We start from the raw sequence: 18531 nt of genomic DNA, 5'->3' as shown, positions 1-18531 counted from the left end.
ATATTTCCATGGGGAGGGGGATTTCTTCGTGAAGGTTGGGCCAGATTTCCCAGCATTATTTAAAAAACGATCAGAAATCAAATAAAAAAAGTCTTTTTCAACTGAAAGTAAGGAGCAACATTAAAACTTAAGACGAACAGAAATTATTACGTATTTGAGGCAGGTCACCCTCTCATCAACACCTCGCTCTTTACGCTAGAGTTCGAATTCTGTACCAATTCTGTACGAATTACTCCTGAAGCACAACGGTCGATTAATTAGAATAATAAGAAGTTTTTTTTAAGTACTAGAAACTTTAGCGTAAAGAGCGAGGTGTTGAGGAGGGGGCAACCCCTTTATATACTTAATAATTTCTTTTCGTTTTAAGTTTTAATGTTCCTCCTTACTTTCAGTTGAAAAAAACTTGTTTTTTTTATTTAATCAAGATTATTAAGTTTAGGTCTTTTTGCAATACAGTTTTCGCTTTCTTAAAGATACTTCTTACAAGCTGAATTTTAAATGTGTCTTAACGGTGAGAGTTTTCCCTTATGGAAATTACATGCGTTTTTTAAGATATGAGTTAAATTCTTGCGCTTTTTGTAGTAGAAATTAGTTTCTATGTTTAAAAAAATAAGGTGCAATTCTTCCAGATTCCTTAATCAAGAGAAGAATTGTAAGAAATTAGAATGTTGTCATTGGTAGGAAAGGGAGGGGGACCGGCGCAGTTCAGTCTTTATGCCCTCAATCAATTAGTGCGATCATAAGAATATTGAACCATAAGGACGAATGCAGACTAGCACAAGAAATGTTCCGCCTGATTTCGGTGTTGCTGATTAATTCTCGTCTAAAGTCAAGGATGTAACATCATGGGGGATAAAAGTTCGTCAGTACTATGAAACGCTAACGATTATGCAGATTTTCAACCTTTGTCATTTGAATATTTTCCCTGTGTCCATCAAAACTTTTTCCACAAGAAATTTTTCAATGAAAAACAAAAAGACACATTAAACCAAAGATGAGCAGAAATAAAGTAAAATGGTTTTTTAAGCGTGAACTTAACATAAATCAGAATAAATAAATAAACGAAACCCAAGACAAACAGAGATTGCAATAAATAACCAGGTCCAACCCAAAACCAGCACTACAAACCAGAATCTACAACAAAAAGAATAGGGCTAATGTCCCAGTTGCCTTCTGAGGACCAGAGCATAATTTGCGCTTTACTGAAAACAAATTACTGTTTAGACGTTTTCTCTTTTACAACTATTTTAAACTACTCACAATTATTAAGACTTTCAGGAATAAATATCAGTACATATTATACTGTCAATCCACGTTCAATTTTTTTCAGCAATCTTGGGGATGACAGTATTTTTTGTTTTAGGGGAAATAAAAAAAATATAACTCGGAACAAAGATTGTTTTCAGTAAAGTGAAAATTATTTTCTGGATTTTAGAAGGCACGGGGGGCGTTAGCGTTACTCCTCTTTGTGGTAGAGAAAAATCAGAATTCTTATAGAGAAAAACCAAAAAAAGGCTTAAAACAATCTTTTCTTAACCAATGAAAAATACTATATCAATTAAATATAATATCAGCATATAACTGTTATTCCTCACTCGTCTGTTTTTTTAGTACTCTTGATTATGATGGCGTTCTTATGTTATGAGAAATAAAACACATAGCTTGAAATAATTTTTTTTAGTAAAATGCAAATTATTTTCTGCTCTTATTGTAATTTCAGTTCGTTTTGGATTTCATCTCCTTGTTGATAGTCATTTATGCTAGTCTTACGCTTGAAAAATTATTTGACTGTATTTCTGCTCAAAGCTTTACTTTTGTTTAAAAAACTTGTTTTTGTGGAAACAAAACTTTCAAAATTAATATAAGCGAATATCACAGGTCATGCTATTCAAATTAGTTTTGCAGGTACAAGTAGCAAAAATCAATAATCTTTGTTCGTTGTAAGTTTTAACTTTGTTCATAGCTTTGGTCAGAAAAACTTGATGTTTTGAAATATTACAACTGAAAACAGACAGGAATTACCAAATTGTAAGTATCGACTGGCTAGTTCAATTCTCTGTTATATATTTGAATTCAACTTGCGTTTTAAAAAGACGATCCTCACTTTGAAACCTCTGATTTTAATAATAAACAAAATTTTAGGTCCAAATTTCTCATAATTTATTACCATTAAGTTTTAATTTATGTATTCTAAAAAAGTAAACTTCAAAGCACAAGTTATAGCTTAAAAAAGGGGGGACGATAAGAAAGAGCAACAAAACTCCCCTCGCATTATGAAATCACATATAATCAATTTAATATTTTTTTTTATCAAACTTGTTTATAGTAAATAAGTTAGAGATTGCTGCTCTATTACTTTTTCTGACTGTCCCTTCCGGAGCCGAAATTTGCGTCCGCAATTTTATTGTAGAAGAGTAGCTTGAAATATAGCAACATTCAAGTTATAATATGCTATCTAAGGTCTTCAAATGTTTTTCATTTTACTGGAGCTATCGCGAAAAAAATATCTAAAATCTATGGGGTATTTCATTGCTTCAAATAATTCTATATTGTCTCTCTTTTTCCACTACTTTTTCTTTTTTCACTGTTTTCCATTATCTTTTTTCATCCTTGGACGCGAAGAAGGTGATTCCCTCCTCTGTCACAAAAGTCCTCTTCCGTGTTGACTTTGACTTTCAAGTTCTTTTATTTATCAATAAATGTACAGCAAGAAGAAGGTTCCATGGTCAGGAAGGGACAGGGGAAAAACACCAGCAAAAAACATCAGTCAAACCACAATGATGGCGTATGAGGAATATTTAAGTTGTTGGAAGTGCGTAAAATAATAATTCGATTGCTCAATAAATGATATTACTACATTGGGCAGCAGGAAGCTGGCCATGCAACACAAAAAGTGAAAGAGGTACAAGTAAAAATAAGGAGATCTCAAATCAAGCAACGGTTTAAGCAAGGAACGGTTAGTGTCTTGTACAAAAGTCCTTGTTTTATCATAAAGTTTAAAAAGCGACCTCAATGATTAGGGAAGAGTTGACATCCAAATAACAGAACGGTACGAAACATAAGAGTGAAATAGGTTATAAAACGGGATACTAAGAATTGACACTTGAAATATGTGTTTGAAATTTTTAAGGATCCTGAGACTTCCAGAGACCTTGATTTTGATCAATATGATGCTTGAAAGAGATATATTTATCAAGCAATATGCCTAGGACTCGAATGTATCGATCCTAAAGTTTAAACTAAGGAAACTTTAAACAGGAAACTTTAAACAGGAGCAAGCCTTTGAAATTCTCGAGAAACGGCGAAAACATAATTTTCAAAATTTAAGGAACGGTAATTAACATCAAACCACTGGATAAATGTCTAAAAACTTTGAAAAGAAATCAGGTCAGTTCTACCAGCTGTGCCAAGAGTACTGTGCTCAGCAAAAGCAATAAGTATACATGAGAAAGACCTACTTTTGTCACAGTTATTAAATATGCTGGTTGACAAAGACAAAAACAAGAGTTAGCTCACATTTATGGACATCGCATGAAGTGTACATAGAAACTGCATCAAAACTAGACAAGATATTTTTTTAAGTTTTACTTTAATTTTTTAACTCGTCAACAATACCTATGGAGTTTTTTTATATAGGATTTCTGTTTGCTTAAAAGAGGCTTAAAAATGGTGGCTAAAAACTTCCTATACCGGTAGCTGGAGAACTATAACATGCTACTATAGGACGTAACGGAATATCTTCCTTATGGATTTTAGGCAGACCATAAAAATTTGGGGCTGAACAACCTTTGGGGTAAAATTTTCTGTACATTTGAGGGGTAATTAGTTTAGTATCTTTTAAAATTCCTAGTTCTTTTCTCAACTGCTGTGTGTATTTGTCCGTGCGATCAATTTTTATTTCTTTGTAAATATTTTATCCATTAAAAGGGTGTTAACTCTTAATTCATAATCTGCAGAATTCATAATTACAACTGTGTTTCCCTTGTCCACTCTCGTAATCACTGTGTTTTGTATTTTTTTAAGTTTCGGAGGATTTGAATTTCTTCCTTTGATTGAGTTGAAAGTGACAAAGATGGCCTATACTCAAGAATACTCTTTACAATTTCACCTCTGAGTTGGTCTGGATTTTCGACTTCACCATGAGAGCTAAAAATAGCAGACTCCACGCCCGTAATAATTTCTGATGTATTTACGTGTGTTTGAGCCATTGCAAATTTTGTTCCTTTTGAAAGAATACTTAACTCCTTGGATGTAAAAACCTTTTTCCGATAAACGAGTTTTTGCTAAATGGAATATGTGTCTGAAAGACCTATGTAAGATTTGTAAAATCTGGTGAAAATCTTGAGGGGACAAAATCTGATATAATAAGGATTTGAAATTTAGTATTTTGTTACTAAGGACGTATCTTTTGGATCTATGGTCTTTTAAGATATGTGTTGAAGTTTTGAAACCCATTCTCTGAATAAACGGGCCTTCAGATAGTGTGCCTAAATGTAGGCTGAAACGTAAAAAAGGTGGAAGAATTCGATGTCTTTTTCAAGTTTCTAAAAATTAAACTCACAAATAAGATTTGTAAATTTTTAACACAATTTAAAAATCTAAAACAATATTGGTCCAATGCCCCCCGTAAGCTAGACGTAAATACATTCTAAGACCCCCCCTGGCTATACATGACAAATGAAACTCAGAGAGGAAACAAAATGAAAAATAAAATAAAAAAAGTGAAAAAACGAGGATTTTGTCAGCCACTGAAAAACCATGCAGAATAAGAAATACGCAAATATTTTGACAAGGACCTCCGCCAAGTCGTCCTCAGTCCCAAACCAAAAAAGAAAAAGAAGACAAAAACGAAAATCTAACCTTTCGAAGTTTACCCGACAAAGACAGAACAGACACTCAATAAAAACCAGACAGGAATCAATGAAAAAGAATTTACCAAGATGATTGGGCAAGAATCCTTTGTCTTGCGATAGTTTTAGCCGGTCTACAATTTCGGTTTTCATTAGATATGCAAATAAGTTCTTTTAAGTTATACCGGGTGAAAACATTGATTGAGTTCTTCAAGATTAAACGGTCGTAAATTGGGCTTAATCAAATATCTCCAGTGTCACAATTTATTGCTAAAGTTTGGTTTATTTATTTTTTATCTCAACTAGCTCTTTAAAAGTTTGTGGATGGCCATTTGCAGTTGATATGAAGGTTGCCTCGCCAAAAAGAACTAGATGGGTCGGACTTACGAAAATATGGGAAGCCAATGCCGAATCAAAGTTGTCATTGTTATTTTTTAATCTCAGGGACTTACCAATTGAAATTTTGTGCTCATGCAAACGTTCACCGAGTTGTTGATGGTTCCTACCAATGTAAAATTTCCCACATGAACACGGGATTCTGTAGACACCACTACCCAGTACAGGATTAGTTTTATCCTTTCCTGAGTTGAAAAAGTGTTCAACTTTTTGTTCGGTTTTGAAAGAAACACAGAGATTATGTTTTAAAATTTTTTTTCTAAGTTTATCCCCAAGTTTCGGGATGTATGGTAAAGCGATAAAAGTTTTTTTTTCAGTTGCCGGGGTAACTGAATCAAGGGGGACGAGCTCCCTATTTTGTTGTTTTATCTTTTTTAATCGTCTATCTAAGTTTGATTGGGTAACCATTGCAGAAAAGAATATCCTTGACATAGTTTAATTCAGAATTTATATGATTACGGGAACAAATTTTTCAAACTCTGTCGACTACAGAGATTATTACCCCTTTTTTAACAGAAGGAGAGTAATGGGAAGAGAAATGTAGATATCGATCATTATGAGTCGGCTTACTATATATAGAAAATTCAAGGCTAGAAGTAGTTTTATAATCAAAATATCTAAGAATGGCAGATTACTCGAATCTTCGAGTTCCATTGTGAACTAGAGATTCGCATCGAAAGAGTTCAAATGTGCCAAAAAATCTCTTAGAGATTCTTGTCCATTTTCTCAAACAGAAAGGATATCATCAACAAAACGAAACCAGATATAGTGTTTTAAGTGGAAACTATTCAAAGCAGACTGTTCTATGAAATCCATGTAAACATTTGCCAAATAAGGAGACAAGACAGTACCCATGGATAAACCCATGATTTGAAGGAATTTTTTTTTCGGAATTTAAAATACAAGGAGAACTTGTTGCAAAGACGGATAAGGGTCATTATTTCATCAATTTCCAAAGTTTTGTAATCTCACCAAGATGAATTCTCCTCAAATTTTCTTAGTAAGGCCTGCTCACATTTATGGACATCGCATGAAGTGTACATAGCAACTGCATCAAAACTAGATAAGATAGTTTTTTTTTGTTGTACTTTGATTTTTTAACTTCTCAACAAGATCTATGGAGTTTTTTATGTAGGATTCCTGTGTGCTTAAAAGAGGCTTAAAAATGGTGGCTAAGAAACTTCCTATACCCGTAGCTAGAGAACTATAACATGCTACAATAGGACATAACGGAATATCTTTCTTAAGGATTTTAGGCAGACCATAAGACTTTGGGGCTGAACAGCCTTTTGGGTAAAATTGTATCTGCATTTGAGGGGTAATTAGTCTAGTGTCTTTTAACGTTCCTATTTCTTTTCTCAGCTGCTCTTTGTATTTGTCTGTGGGGTCAATTTTTATTTCTTTGTAAATATTTTTATCCATTAAAAGGGTGTTAGCTTTTAATTCATAATCTGCAGAATTCATCTCCCTGAGTTAAAAGAGTCATGCATACTCCCGCCATTTGCCCGTGCAGCCCCAGCCATTTCAACATTTGCCTCTCAATTACTTGAACTATCTGTCTCGGCTTTTCTCTGTCTACAATTAGCCATGTCTTGATGCAACCATATGCAACCTACTGCAAAATACCTAATAACTTCAATTCAATTCAGATTTTCGTTTTTTTTCTTTTTCTTTTTTGTTTGGCACTGAGGACGACTTGGCGGAGTTCCTTGTCGAAATATTTGCTTATATCTTCTTCTTCGTGGTTTTCCACTGGCTGACAAAATCCTCGGTTTTTTCACCTATTTTGATATTATTTTTCATTTTGTTATTTTCTTTCCTCTCTGAGTTTCGTTTACTGCTGGAAAATTCACATAAGAACCAATCAATAGTAAAAGGTGGGGCTATTGGCTTTACTTTATGGCATGCCATCACAGAATAATATGATAGGGGCAAAATAACAAATTAAAGACGTAAGTCAGTGAAATTATTGTACTTTTTTACCACAATATTACAGGAAAGTAATATCTCTTTTTATTTTTCTTAGCTCGTAATAAGACTTACTACTAAGTAAAAACTGTGGGTCATCATGATGACCCACATCATTCATACCCCTGCCATTTACCCGTGCCCCACCCATTTAAACATTTGCCTCTCAATTACTTGGACTATCTGTCTTGGCTTTTCTCTGTCTACAATTACCCAGCCCAGTCTTGATGCAACCTATGCAACCTATTGCGCAAAATACTTGATAACTTCAATTTACATCTATAAAAATTAATTATTGAAAGCTGAATTGTGTTTTTTCAGCTTATGCTGGAAAATGGTCTTTGGATTGAGCAAACTGCTTGAAATTGTGGAATGTGGTCGGAAAAACTTTACAAATTAAACCAAAAACTCACATTTCTCCGTTTAAGCCGTCTGAGGCAATCCATTCGTCGTAGACATTAGCTGCGCTTTCCACACAGTTTGAGAGGCCATACTTGCATGCCCATTTTACAGCTATGACGCGGGAATAGGTGTCTAACAATTCGTCATCAATATCTTCATCAAAAGTTAATTCGCTGTAGAGAGACTCAACAAGATTCAGTACGTATACCTAGAACGGAAACTTAAATTTAACTTTTACCAGGAAACCTAAGCTCTTTTAATTCGTGCTTGAATACAACGAAAAACACAAGGGTATAGTATTACATTGATCTGAAGAACTATTTAATACTTATAGCAGAAATTCTTCAGAAGAAAGAAAGGGATTATATTACAATTGCTTAGAATATATTTATATCAAATATGGGGAAGACCTGATATTCTTATCAATAGAAGCTATAGATATTTGGTTGGACTTCTTATGTTCTAAAATTAAAAATTTATAGTCTAAAGCAAGGTTTTCCACATCCCTTTCCAAATTGATACCCCCTTTTATCCAACAGCACAATTATGCACCGCCTTTAAACTTAATTAATTAAAAAAAACCTCCAAAATGGATGTTTTTCAAAGAAAAATACGGAGCCACATTGAACCAAAGACGAGCAGAAATAAAGTTAAATAGTAACTCAAAGGTAAAACAATCAAAACTCACATCAATAAGTGGACAGCATCACTCACTTTCGTATTATCATAGGTAGCGCAATATCGCTGACTAAGTAAAGAATGATGTTGGCTCAATGTATTATTTATTATTTTTTAGTTTCTTTCCTTAGACCAGGGCACTTCGTATCGAAGGAGTTGTTGTAGAAACTTCGAAAAGGGCTCATTCAATTGGAAATTGGAGGGGCTTGTGACCTTTTTAATTGTCGAAAGTGATTGGAAGGACACAAACACCCCTTCCACACCCACCATTTCCCCAAACCCATGCAATTAAAATTTTGAGATAGCCACTTTGTTCAACGTAGTTTAAAGTTTTAGAAATCAGGCATTTGAGGATGATAACCCCCTCAGAGCCCTCAGGGTAAGGGTTGGAAGTTATTCCCTGGAGGCATATAAGGTTTTTTATAGAAAGGGTGTCGTAGAAATTCTAAAAATTGCTCATTCAATTGGAAATTGAAAGGGCTAGTTCCATTTTTATTAGTTGAAAGTGATTAGACGGCAACTAACCCTCCTCTCACGCCAACAATTTCCCCAAACACATCCAATCAAAATTTTTAGATATTAATTTCGTTCAACGTATTTTGAAAGTTCTGGAAATTATGTCTTTGAGAATGACGAACCCCCACACCCTTCAGGGCAAGGGTAGTAAGTTATGCCCTGAGGGCATATAAGATTTTTTTTTATAGAAAGACTTATCGTAGAAACTTCAAAGAAGGCTCATTCAATTGAAAATTGAAAGCGCCAATGCCTTTTTTAATAGTCGAAAGTGACTGGAGGGCGGATGGCCCCCCCAACCCATCATTTCCCCAAATACTTGCGATCAGCATTTTGATATAACCATTTTGTTAAACGTAGTTGAAAATTCTGGAAATTAGGTTTTTGAGGATAACAACCCCATTTCCCCAAATTCCCCAAACACATCTAATCTAATCATTGCCCACCATTTCCCCAAACACATCTAATCAAACTTTTGAGATAGCCTTTTGTTCAACGTAGTTTAAAGTTCTAGAAATTAGGTCTTTGAGGATGACAAACCCCCCAGAGCCTCCAGGGCAAAGGTTGTAATTTATGCCCTGTGGCATATAAGGTTTTTATAGAAAGCGTTGTCATAGAAACTCAAAAATGGGCTCATTTAGTTGGAAATTGAGAGGGCTAGTGTCACCAAACACTTCCGATCATCATTTTGATATAGCCATTGTTGAGCGTAGTTGTAGGGTCCAAAAATTATGCTTTTGAGTATGACACCCCCCCCCACAGCTCTCAGGGCTAAGGTTGTAAGTTATGCCCTGGGAGCTTATAATGATTTTATAGAAAGCGTTGTCATAAAAACTTCAAAAAGGGCTCATGGAAATTGAGAGAGATCTTGCCCTATTTAATAATCGAAAGTAATCGGAGGGAGAATCCCCCCATACGCCTCTCATTTTCCCTAACATTTCCGATCAACATTTTGATATGACCATTTTGTTCCACGTAGATTAAAGGCCTGGAAATTATGTCTTTGAGTATGACAACCCTCCATCATAGACCTCAGAACAAGGGTTGAAGTTTTGCCCTTGAGGCAAATAAGGTTTTTATGGACAGCTCTGTCGTAGAAGCTTCAAAAAGGGTGTATTCGATTTGACTGAAGCTTTAGTCAAAAGTGATCAGAGGGCAAATGTCCCCCCCTCCGACGCCCATCATTTCCTCAAACACTTCAAATCAAAATTTTGAGATAGTCATTTTGTTCAGTGTATCAGGAAGGTCTGGAAACTGTGTCTTTGAGGATAACAAATCCCCCCTGCGCTCAGGGCAAGAGTTGTAAGTTATGCCCTGCGGACATATAAGGTTTTTTTTGTAGAAAGCATGGTCATATAAACTTCGAAGGGGGCTCATTGGATTGGTAATCAGAAGCTCTAGTGTTCTTTTTAAGAGTCAAAGTGATCGGAGGACAGGTACCCCGCCCACACACACACACGCGTCGTATTGTACCGAAATACATCCTATAGAAATTTTGAGATAGTCATTTTATTCAAACTAGTCGAAAGATCATATAGGGGAACACGGGGTGGAACGAGGTACTAAGTTTAAAATGATTTTTATTAATTAGAAGGAGTCAATATAAAAGGCTACACAATTTCATAACAGTAAATTGTATTGTTGCAAACAAAGTTTCGCACTCGTATTGTAAAATGTGAACACAATTATTATTAATTTAATTAAAATATAAAAAAAGATCAAATACAACGTTCTGCCCAAAACTGTTATTTGGCTTTTTATTTAATTTGATTAACGGGACAAAAAATTTTAAACATATTCTTTCATCAAATTAATTAATCTGATTAATAAAAATAAAACTATAATTTGGCTTTTTAATTTATTTTGCTTAAGGCAGCAAAACTAGCTTAAATATATTCTTTCATCAAATTAATCTCATTCTGAATTACAAAATTCACATACAAGGATAGCCTCATCGTCCTCGCTATCAATTCCTGCACAGGAATTGTGAGCCCATTTTTTACATATGGAATAGGCAACCCAACCCTCAGTTGACCTTGAGTAAAACTCATAACAATATAAATATCCACAGTCGGAAAACTCGTCAGAGTCACTGCCGTAAGTTTCAGGTTGTTTCTTTCTCTTCTTGTTTTTTTTTTCTTGGCACTTCTTCACTCATATTCAGGCACTTTCCCTTTGTTTTTAGAGTTAATGTTTTGTTTTCTTTCTTAAAAAGTCTCTTCAATGCTCTTTCCGTCTTGGCAATCTCCTCTTCTTTTTTTACTTTTTTAGCATCCTCTCTAACTCTTTTTCTTACCGTGAGTCAGTTATAACTGCAGTCTTCTCCCTTCGATTCGTCCTTTTTATACTTCCTCTGACTTTCGAAATAGAAATTAAGTTGTCAGGTGAAACAATAAATGCAGATGGAGAGTCATTAATGTCAGTTGTCATCCAAGAGTATCCAGGAGCAGCCTTGTCATCCATGTTAAATTGAACCTATTTAGCTGGGGTGCCATTAACACCAATAGTAGGGCTAGAAACTGTAACATCTTCACCCCTATCACTACAAGTGTGGGGATTTTCTTTATCAACAGATGAGCCAGGTGAAGACTTTCCCACTTGTTCTTTCTCTGTCGTTGGAGGTTCTTCAATCGCTTTTTGGGTTGAAGGTCCAGCTCGTTCGATGTCAGTAGTGTCAGCTGGTAGTAAATCTGAATCAGAGAATATGTCTGGGTTAGGTGGCCAAATTCCTGTTGCTTTAAACCCCTTTGTTGCAGTATTCATAGAGGCGCTCTGGATAAACGCTGATCCGAAGAGCGTTCAAATTTGAAACAGCGCTACGACTTTCCCTGAATTGCAATGGAACCACTTTCGAAGCTCGTCAGCATAGTGGAGGCACAGAGGCTATATGAAAGACACATTAAGCGGTTGAAACTGGTAAGAACAATGTGGGGGTAAGCAAAGCAAGGAAACACCATTATCTCTTGCGTAGTATATGACCTCTAGGTCCTTTGTGTGAGTGGAATGTCCGTCTGATATGAGAAGAACCGGAAAGTCCTGTAATGCCTTATTAAATGCTATAAATTTTTTTAAACCATACTAAGAAATCTCAGTGGTCATCCCTCTAGTGCTGTGAACCTCAGCCCAACTCCCTGGAGATAGTCCCAGCTCAAACTCCTTCTGTATTTTCTTCCTCGGAAAAACTAACATCGGGGGGCATGTATGATCCACTTGAAGACATGCAAATAAGGCAAGCTACGGTCTCCCCCCTTTCTGCAGAAGTTATTGCACCAACTTGTCGTTTACCCTTAAAAGCAATGATTTTTGAATGGTTCTCAGAGTTCACTGAAATACCAGTTTCATTACAAATAAATATCTGTGACGCTGTAAGTTTGTGCTTATCTATCATTTGACTGTGTAGCAAAAAAAAAACTATCCCCAGCCACTCTATTTAATCCTATAGCTCCTGCACCAGGTGTTGACTCTAGTTTACGAATAGATAGAGTAGGATTTCTCTTAAGAAATCCGTTGACCCAGCCTTGATCAGCTATTCCATTTTGAAATCTATGAGGCATGCCATTTCTTTAAGCTAACTGGTAGGCTAAGGTACGTAAGACCTTCATCTTCAGACCAAATACCCGCGTCTCCATAGTTCTAAGTACGTCACAAGCTCAAGTTCGTCTTCTTGGGTAAACGTATCTCCTACTCGTAGTTCCTCTTCTTAACATATCTTTCAAGATCAATTTGGGGAGTGTCAAACTCATTAGAAGGCTTCAGGCAGCCACATCGACCAGAAGTAACCACTTCAACAGCATTGTTCATCGACTCAGTAGACCAGGAGTGTCTGTTTGTCTTTTTCTTATACACACGACGCATCTGAAAGTAAATTAAGAAAAGTTACTGACCAGTAACGACTGGTCAGATCAAAATGGTGCGGGGCGGAATGGGGTACATCCCCATTCTGCCCCACCCGTTCCGCCCCAGGAGCACGCCTTATTATTTGGAGATTGAGGCCACGCAAAAAATTCAAGTAAAGAAACAATGAGGTGACTAAAACAAAGCCCATTGAACGTACTACAAGTATGACTAGCTACAGTTGTAATACAAAAAAGCGTGTTAACCTTACCTTAATTACATAATCAATATAAGTTGTAATCCAGCAGCAAATAGCTATACGACAACAGTTTCACTCATCAAACGAAAGGGAACTAAACCAAAATGGATGACGCAGTTCAGCTGTATCGAACTGGAGTAGTTGTAGCTATTGCCGCTTGGCGCAGCACCTTTCTTGTCATCTAAAACTCGCCTACCTCGTTCCGCCCCTTACCCCGTTTTACCCCGTGTTCCCCTAACAAGGCTTTTGGGGTCGAAACAAACACCAGACATTACGAGCAAGGGTTATAATTTATGCCTAGAGGGTATTTAAGCTTTTATGGAAGGGATGGTTGTTTAACTTTAGAAGAGACTCAGTCTTTATCCCTGAGTTAATCAAAAAAACTTTTTGCACAATATAAGTTTTTCAAAAAAAGTAAAGAACTCCATTAAACCAAAAATGAAAAAAAATAGATTCAAATAATCTACCAAGCATACAACCTTCTTATATCAGTATAAATAAGTGAATAAAACCAAAAGCAGACATAAGTTAAATTAAGTCAAACTCAAAAGGAGCAGAAATTAATCTGTGTATGGTTCTAAACCCTATGCATTCTAAAAGCTAGAATATAATTTGTACTTTACTGAAGAAAATTCAAATGAATTTACTGAAAAAAATGTGCATTGTAAGTTTAATACACATTTGCTGATATTTATACCTTAGAATCTTACTTAATTTTCGTTCACTTAAATTTATAAGCGAAAAAATTTAAAGAATTTTTTTTCAGTAAAGTACAAATTATATTCTGGCTTTTAGTAAGCATAGGGTTTAGAAGCCTACTCAGATTACTTTCTGCTCGCTTTGAGTTTGACTTATTTTAATTTCTGTTTGTTTTGGGTTTCATCTGTTTATTGATAATGGTTTGTGGTAGTTGTATGCTTGGTAGATTATTTGATTCTATTTTGTTCATTTTTGGTTTAATGGAGTTCTTTACTTTTTTTTGAAAAACTTATTTTGTGCAAAAAGTTTTTTTGATTAATTTATGTTCGTTTTATATTGACTTAATCTTTTTCAGGAGAAAGACTGAGCCTCTTCTGAAGCTATACAACCACCCCTTCCATAAAAACCTTAAATACGCCCTAGGCATAACTTACAACCCTTACACCTAATCTCTGGGGTTTGTTTCAATCCCAAAAGCCTTGTTATATGATATTTAGACTATTTTCAATAGAATGACTATGTCAAATTATCTATTAGACGCATTTCGGGACAATATGACGTCTGCTTAGGGGGGAGAAGGTAGCTGCCCTCTGATCACTTTGACTTTTAAAAAGAGCACTAGAGCGTCTGATTACCAATCTCTTTGAAACTTATATGACCACACTTTCTATAACACCCTATATGTCCCCAGGGCACAACTTTCAACCCTTGCGCTGAGGGCTGGCAGGGATTTGTTATCCTCAAAGATGTAATTGTCAGACCTTTCTGATAGGCTTAACAAAATGGCTATATCAAAATTTTGATTGGAAGTGTTTGGGGAAATGATAGGCGTGGAGGAAGAGACATCTGCCCTCTGATCACTTTCGACTAATAAAAAAGGTACTAGTCCTCTCAATTTCCAGTCGAATGAACCCATTTTGAAGCTTCTACGACAGCACTTTCTATAAAAACGTTATATGCACCAAGGGCATAACTTACGACCCTTGCCATGAAGGCTATGGGGAGAGGGATTTCATCCTTAAAGGTATAATTTCCAAACTTTTTAACATCGTTGAACAAAATTGCCATATCAAATTTTTGGTCCGAAATATTTTGGGAAATGATGGGAGTTGGGAGGGGGCGATTCTTCCTTTGATTACTTTTGATTATTAAAAAAGGTAATAGCCCTCTGAATTTCCAATGGAAAGAGCTCTTTTTGAAGTTTTTACGACAGCAATTTCTATTTGACATTATATGTCCCCAGGGCATAACTTAAAACCTTAGCCCTGAGGGCTGTTGGGGGTTGTCACACTCAAAAAAATAATTTGAGGACAATACAACTACGTTCAACAAAATTGTTATATCAAAATATTGATCTGAAGTGTTTGGGGAAATGATAGGTATGGGGGGGGGGGCATCCGCCCTCCAATCGCTTTTGAATATTAATAAGAGCCCTATCCCTCTCAATTCCCAATTGAATGAGTCCTTTTTGAAGTTTCTAGCGACAATACTGGAAAAGACCTAATATCCAGAACTTCAACTAGGTTGAACAAAATGTTTATCTCAAAATTTTAATTGGATCTGTTTGGGAAATGCTACGTTTGAGAGGGGCGTTAGTTGCTGTCCAATCCCTTTCGACTCCTAAATATGGCACTAGCGCTTTCAATTTCCAATCGAATGAGCCCTTTTTAAGTTTTTACGACAACGCTTTCTATAAACCCTTATATGCCACCATGGCATAACTTACAACCCCTGCCCTGAGGGTTCTGAGGGGGTTTTCATCCTAATTTCCTAATTTCCAGAACTTTTAACTGCGTTGAAAAAAAGCGAATATCTCAAAATTTTGATTTGATGTGTTTGGGAAAAATGTGGGAGTGAGAGGGGGGTTAGTTTCTCTCCAATCAGTTTCGACTAGCCTATTAATTTCCTTTCTAGTCCTTTCAATTTTCAATTGAATGATCCTTTTTTGAAGTTTCTACGATAACATTTACAATACAAAAAGAACCTTATATGCCCCCAGGGCATACGTTACAACCGTTGCATTGAAGGCTCTGGGGGGGGGGGGGTGTTCTTATTCTCTAAAACCTAATTTCCAGAACTCTCATCGACGTTGAACAAAATGGCTATCGCAAAATTTTGATTGGATGGGTTTGGGGAAATGGGGGGCGTGAGAGGGGGGCTAGTTACACTCCAATCACTGTCGACTATTGAAAAGGCCACTAGCCATTTCAATTTCCAATGGAATGAGCCCTTTTTCATGTTTCTATGGCTGCGCTTTCTATAAAAACCTTATATGGCCCCAGGGCAAAACTTGTAACCTTTGCCCTGAAGGCTATGAGGGGGGGTGGTTGTGATTCTTAAAGACTTTATTTCCAAACCTTTCAACTACGTTGAACCAAATGGATATCTAAAAAATTTAATTGTATGTGCTTGTGGAAAAGTTGGGCGTGAGAGGGGAATTAGTTGCCCTCCAATCACCTTCGACTATTAAAAAGGGCTCTAGCCCAATGAATTTCCAATCGAGCGCACCCTTTTTCAAGTTTCTACGACGAAGTTTTCAATAAAAACCCTATATACCCCAAGGGTATAACTTATAACCCTTGCCATGAGGGCTCTGAGGAGGTTATCATCCTCAGAGACCCTATTTCCAGAACTTCCAACTACGTTGAAAAAATGGTTATCTCAAAATTTTGATTGGATGTGTTTGGATAAATGGTGGGCTTGGAAGGGGTGTTAGTTGCCTTCCAATCACTTTCGAATATTAAAAAGGGCACTTGGTATTTCAATTTCCAATCAAATGAGCCTCTTTTGAAATTTTGACGACAAAACTTTCTATGAAAAGCTTATATGCCCTCAGTGCACAACTTATAACCCTTGCCCTGAGGACTGTGGGGGGGGGGTCATCCTCAAAGGTCTAATTTTCAGAGCTTCCAACTACTTCGACCAAAATGGCTATCTCAAAATTTTGATTGGATGGGTTTGAGGAAAAGGTGGGCGTGAGAGGGGGGTTAGTTGCCCTCCAATCACTTTTGAACTATTAAAGAGGGCACCAGCTCTTTGAATTTCCAATCGAATGAGCCTTTTTTGAAGTTTCTACGACAACACTTTCTATAAAAATCTTATTTGCCACCAAGGCATAACACAGCCCTTGCCCTGAGGGCTGTGAGGGAGTGTCCTCCTCACAAAAGTAATTTCTATGTGGAAATCCACTACGCTGAACAAGATGGCTATCTCAAAATTTTGATTGGATGTGTTTGGGTAAATGGTGGGCGGGGAGGGGGCGTTAGTTGCCTTCCAATCACTTTCGACTATTAAAAAGGGCACTAGCCACTCCAATTTCCTATCAAATGAGCTCTTTTCAAAGTTTCTACGACAACTTCTTCGATATGAATTGCCCTGGTGTGGAACCAAAAAATAAATAATACATTGTGCCAACATCCTTCTTTACTTAGGCAGCACAATTGCGCTGCCTTTGAAAAAACTACGTCAATATAAAACGAACAGAAACTAATTAAAAAAACTTTTTACCAAAAAATAAGTTTTTCAAAAAAAAGTTAAGAACTCGATTAAACCAAAAATAGAATCAAATAATCTACCTAGCATATAGCTACCACAAATTAGTATCAATAAATTAATGAAACCCAAAACAAACAGAAATTAAAAAAATAACAGAGTCAAACTCAAAACGAGTAGAAATTAATATAAATAGGGTTCTAAACCCCATGCTTTTTAAAAGCTATAATATAATTTGAGCTTTACTGAAAAAATTCTTTTAAATGTTTTCACTTTTATAACTTTAAGAAATCAAAAATTAATTAAGATTTTAAGTAATAAATATCAGCATATGCATATTAAACTTACAATGCACATTTTTTTTCAGTAAATTCATTTGAATTTAATTTGAAAAAAAAGCTTTTAACTTTTTTGAAAATTTTATTTTGTGGAAACAGTTTTTTAAATTAATTATTGGTAAAGACGGTGGGACCGGTGAAGATGTTAAAACTAGAATGGCCAAGGCTCAGGGTGTTTTTTTAGAGTTGAAAAAAATTCGGAAGATAAGTCTGCAAACCCAGATTAGAATATTGGAATGTGGTCACAACATTTGACCACTGAATATTGAAAGAGTGGTCAAACGTGGTTCTGAGCATTGTCTTCCTTAATTAGATCTGTCACGCTGTCTATCCGGTAGTATACACGTGTTTTCCGAAAGACATCAGAAAGTATTTTTATCACAGATTTTAAGTAAGAAGTTTTCTTTGTTCTTTGAGTAGGAAAGACGATACGATGTTCATAATATTATAACCTTAGAACGGTTTATTGTTTGATAATGAGTATCGGTCTATCTGAAGGTGTGTTTTTGCCACAAGAACACTGTTCAATGATTGGTTTACGTTGCAATCTGGTGACACAAGAGTGAACCTTTGTGAAAATTTTCCTGCTTGGGTTCTATGGTACACGTGTTTTTGGGTTTCTTAGGACATTTTTTGGATTTCTTAGGACATTTTTTTTACATTGTATCCCAGAGTACCGTCATATTGTAAAAAAGTTAATATCAAGTTTTTTAATTAGAAAAATTAGTAAAAAGCTAACATGAAAATGCGAACTTTAAAACTAAAATTTTTTTTTAAACTTTTAAAACAGTCCTAGCATCATTATTTCAATTAAGTTCAACAAGGACTGATATACAAAGTGATGCGAGATGACAAAATTCTTTCAAACGAAATAAATAATTAAATACAAGCTTTCAATGCTAATCTTGCTTTTTCGGCAGCAAGCCTGAAAGGCGTTTTTGTAACAGGCACTTCTATTGTCTATTGGTTTGGTAAAGTATTGTGTTAGATCATTTCTAATTAAATTTGTGTATAAAGAAATTAATGAACATTCCCCTAAAAGTAAATTCTCATTGTGAAAAATGGAACATTGCTACAATACGTGTAAGAAGACGATGCAAAA

General features: G+C 35.7%; 1 protein-coding gene across 1 annotated transcript in view; it reads right to left on the bottom strand.

Moving 5' to 3' along the window:
- The window catches only part of LOC148948563 (aminopeptidase N-like), a 61684-nt gene that overhangs the window by 27972 nt on the left and 15181 nt on the right, over positions 1-18531 (bottom strand). Inside the window, exon 2 of the mRNA XM_089094468.1 lies at positions 7628-7824. Within this exon, the coding sequence (XP_088950594.1) occupies positions 7628-7824 (197 nt within the window). The remainder of the gene's footprint in view (positions 1-7627; positions 7825-18531) is intronic.

The sequence above is a fragment of the Artemia sp. Qi Xiang Cuo genome, chromosome 9, assembly GCF_049724085.1.
Source record: "Artemia sp. Qi Xiang Cuo chromosome 9, ASM4972408v1, whole genome shotgun sequence".
Classification (NCBI taxonomy): domain Eukaryota; kingdom Metazoa; phylum Arthropoda; class Branchiopoda; order Anostraca; family Artemiidae; genus Artemia; species Artemia sp. Qi Xiang Cuo.
The sequence above is the reverse complement of the archived record's forward strand: the minus strand, read 5'-3'. Positions and strand labels throughout refer to the sequence as shown.